At 40.0% G+C, this 3,632-nt stretch overlaps 1 protein-coding gene across 3 annotated transcripts in view; it reads left to right on the top strand.

Annotated features, from left to right (window-relative positions):
* Nucleotides 1-3,632, top strand: part of KIF2A (kinesin heavy chain member 2A) — a 141,966-nt gene that overhangs the window by 79,433 nt on the left and 58,901 nt on the right. For all 3 annotated transcript variants that reach the window (XM_006876192.1, XM_006876191.1, XM_006876190.1), the window contains exon 4: nt 1,011-1,065. In XM_006876192.1, coding sequence (XP_006876254.1) covers nt 1,011-1,065 — 55 coding nt within the window. The remainder of the gene's footprint in view (nt 1-1,010; nt 1,066-3,632) is intronic.

Genomic DNA, 3,632 nt, shown 5'->3' with positions numbered 1-3,632 from the left:
GTGGCATCAGGATTGGAGGAAGACTCATTAACAACCTGCGATATGCAGATGATACAACTTTGCTTGCTGAAAGTGAAGAGGACTTAAAACATTTATTTATGAAAATCAAAAGAGCACAGCCTTCGGTATGGATTACATTTCAATGTAAAGAAAACAAAAATCCTCACCACTGGACCAAGAAACAACAGTCTTACCAACAGAGAAACGATTGAAGTTGTCAAGGACTTCATTCTTCTTAGATCAACTATCAACACTCAAGGAAGCAGCAGTCAAGAGATCAGACAATGTATTGCATTAGGCAAATCTGCTTCACAGAGACCTTTTTAAAGTGTTGAAGAGCAAAGATGTCAGCTTGAGGACTATGGTGAGCCTGACCCAAGCCCATGGTATTTTCAGTAACCTCATATGCATGTGAAAGCCGGACAGTGAATAAGGAAGACCGTAGAATTGATGCTTTTGACTTACGGTGTTGGAGGAGAATATTGAAAGTGCCATGCACTGCAAAAATAACCAATAGATCCGTTCCAGAGAAAGTGCAGCCAGAGTGCTCCTTGGAGGACAAGATGACCAAACTTTGTCTCTCATAGTTCAGATATATTGTTAGGAGGGATCAGTCACTGGAGAAGGATATCATGTTTGGTAAGGTGAAGGGTTAGCGAAAAAGAGGAAGACCCCCACTGAGATGGATTGGCCAAGTGGCAGCATTGATGGACTCAAGCCTGGCAGCAGTGTTTCGTTATGCTGTGCATAAGGTTGCTATGGGTCAGTACCAACTTGATGGCACCTAACAACAACAATACACGTATGCATGTATATATGTACATATAGTTGTGTGCCACCAAGTCAGTTCTTACTCATAACGACCCTGTATAGGGTTTTCAAGACTGTAAGTCTTGAATTTGAACTGCCGAACTTGCTGCTAGCCACCCAGTGCGTAACTCACTATGCCACCAGTCATCCTATATGTTATGTGATTAGAGAGAAAACATGAGACGTTTTTTCTTTTGCAGAATCGGCGAACTGTTGCTTCTATTAAGAATGACCCTCCTCCAAGAGATAATAGAGGTAAAGTCAAACTATATCTATTAATACTGTCTGTTGAGTTGTTAGAATGACTCTAACTAGTTAAGTCAAAAGTATTTGTTACCTTTAATGTTGTTAGTCTTCTAACCTTTAGTTGGCTAATTTGCGGATTGTTGCCTCTTTGATTTCCTAATACAATAATGTTTGTAGAAGAAAAAAAATAAGAAAGATTTTAAAATGTGTGTGATAAACATGAAACTACATGAAATATACAGTGTTGTTGTTTTGTTGTTTTTTTTTTTCCAAACTTTTTTTATAAATTGTGTGAAGATTTGCAGAGCAAATTAGTGTTCCAGTGAACAATTCATGCACATTTTGTTTCATGTCTTTGGTTGCTATACCCACAATGTAACATCACTTATCCCACTTTCTCTCTGTTTGCCATTTTCTTTTCTGCCTTCTGAACTGTGTCCTTATACAAAAATAGCCCTTTTGATCTCAAATGGTTGATTAATGTAAGGAGCATGAACCTTCCTAGTGTCATAGTCCAGTCTATTGTTTGATAATTAAGCCACAGAGTGAGTTCAGTTCCAGGCCTGAAGGGTGACCAAGACCATAGGCTTCACAGGCTGTAACAGTCTCTGACCAATAAGCCTGTTATTTTTTTTTTTTTTTTTTTCGTTTTTTCGAGTTTTCTTCCACATTTTTCTCCCACTCTATCCATGACCTTCTAATGTGATTCCTTTCCCTAGTGGTAGATGGATACCTTTTAGTTCTTTTGGTCTCAGATGTGCAGCAATGGAGGTAAAATTCAGTTTCAGACTTGGAATGATGACTAAGGGTCACAATCTTGGGTTTCTACCAACCTCTAATCCTGTGAGCCTGGTTTTTATGGTTTGAGTTTTTTTACACTCTATCCAGGACCATTTTAATATGATCCCTTTCAGAGATGATTGTTAGTGGTAGTTGGGCACTACCTAGTTCCTCTGGTTTCAGGGTCATGTAAACTGATGTTCTTGTGGTTCATTAGTCCAGTAGACTAATTGTTTCCACGCATCATCAATTTTCATCAGTAGTGTGCTGTAGAGTAGGTTCCAACTCATAGCAACCCTGCATAGGGTTTCTGAGGATGTGAATCTTTACAGGAGCAGAAAGCCTCATCTTTCTCCCATGTAACGACTGGTACTGACTTTAAGGTTAGCAGCCCGACTCCATCAGGGGGAGACCAAAAGTTGCACATTAAATGACCACTCATGAGCTTTTCTTTTTTTAAAAAAAAACTTTTTATTATGAATTGAGTGAAGGTTGACTGACAAGGTCATCAGTTTTGTATTCATTAAATAACACTTTGTTTCATCTCAATAATTGTAATCCCTTCCAGGTAACATTTATCCTGCTTCCTCCCCTAAGGTTCCTACATCCATTCCACCCACCTTCCCATCCCTTCTTAATTTTGCCCTTAGGTACCGGTTGCCCCTTTGATTTTGAATGATTGATTGTTCTGTCATTCATAGAAAGCATTCCTTACTAGTGCTCTTGTTTCCCCTATATGCCTATCTTCTTGTTTTTTAAGTGCTGTCAAGTTGGTTCATAGTTACCCAGTATAGGGTTTCTGAGGAGCGGCTGGTGAGCTTGAACTGCTGACCTTGTGGTTCAAATGACTTTGCAGTCCAACGCATTAATCCATTAACCCACACTAGGGCTCTATGCCTATCTACTCCTTGACGTAGTTTGCCACTCTGTCTGGGACCTTCTATTGCAGGGGTGGAAACCTTTTTCTGTCAAGGGCCATTTGGCTATTTATAACATTGTCAACAGGCCATGCAAAATTATCAACTTGAAAATTAACCTGCTTAACAAAAAATTACCCTGCTGTTTTCGGTCGGACATTTAATGAACTCACTCCTAATGTGATGGCTGGAACTGCCTTGCCAAATGATTTCTCAGGCCTTATATAGTCCTCAGACCAGACATTCCCTAACCCTGTTCTAATGTGATCCCTTTCAAAGCAGTTGATAGTGGTAGCTGGGCGTCACCCAGTTCTTTAGGTCCCAGAGTCACGGAGACTGATGTTCGCATGTTCCAACAGTCTGTTAGACTAATTGATTCCAAGCATCTTCATTTCTCATCTCTTCTGCACATGGAGAGGCCTTAGATGGCAACTCACGAGCTTTTTAAACTCCAATCCTACTCACCAAAGTAGGATGTAGAACATTGTGTTTGTGAACTTTGTTTTATACCAATTGACCATAGTACTTGGCCCAAGATAATAAACCTGAGCCCCCAGGCCCATACCCTTAAGGTGTCTTCATGTTTTTTCAAGACCCCAGTTGGTACTTACCAAAGTGAGATTTGATTTAGAACATTATCTTTATAAACATGTTATGCCAATTGGCCTTGCAGTTCAAACCAACCATGAGATCTAGAACTTATCCTACAGCGCCATACTGGCACTCCCCAAAAAATATACAGTTCTATTTATTTATCTCATTTACCCAGTTTTATAGATTTGAGCTCTGGTAGTGTAGTGGTTACGAATCGGGCTGCGAACCTTAAGGTCAGCGGTTCGAAACTACCAGCCACTCCGTGGGAGAAAGATGAGGCTTTCT

This window comes from Chrysochloris asiatica, unplaced genomic scaffold (genome assembly GCF_000296735.1).
Source record: "Chrysochloris asiatica unplaced genomic scaffold, ChrAsi1.0 scaffold00362, whole genome shotgun sequence".
Taxonomy (NCBI): Eukaryota; Metazoa; Chordata; class Mammalia; order Afrosoricida; family Chrysochloridae; genus Chrysochloris; species Chrysochloris asiatica.
This window is presented reverse-complemented; position numbering and strand designations above follow the sequence as displayed.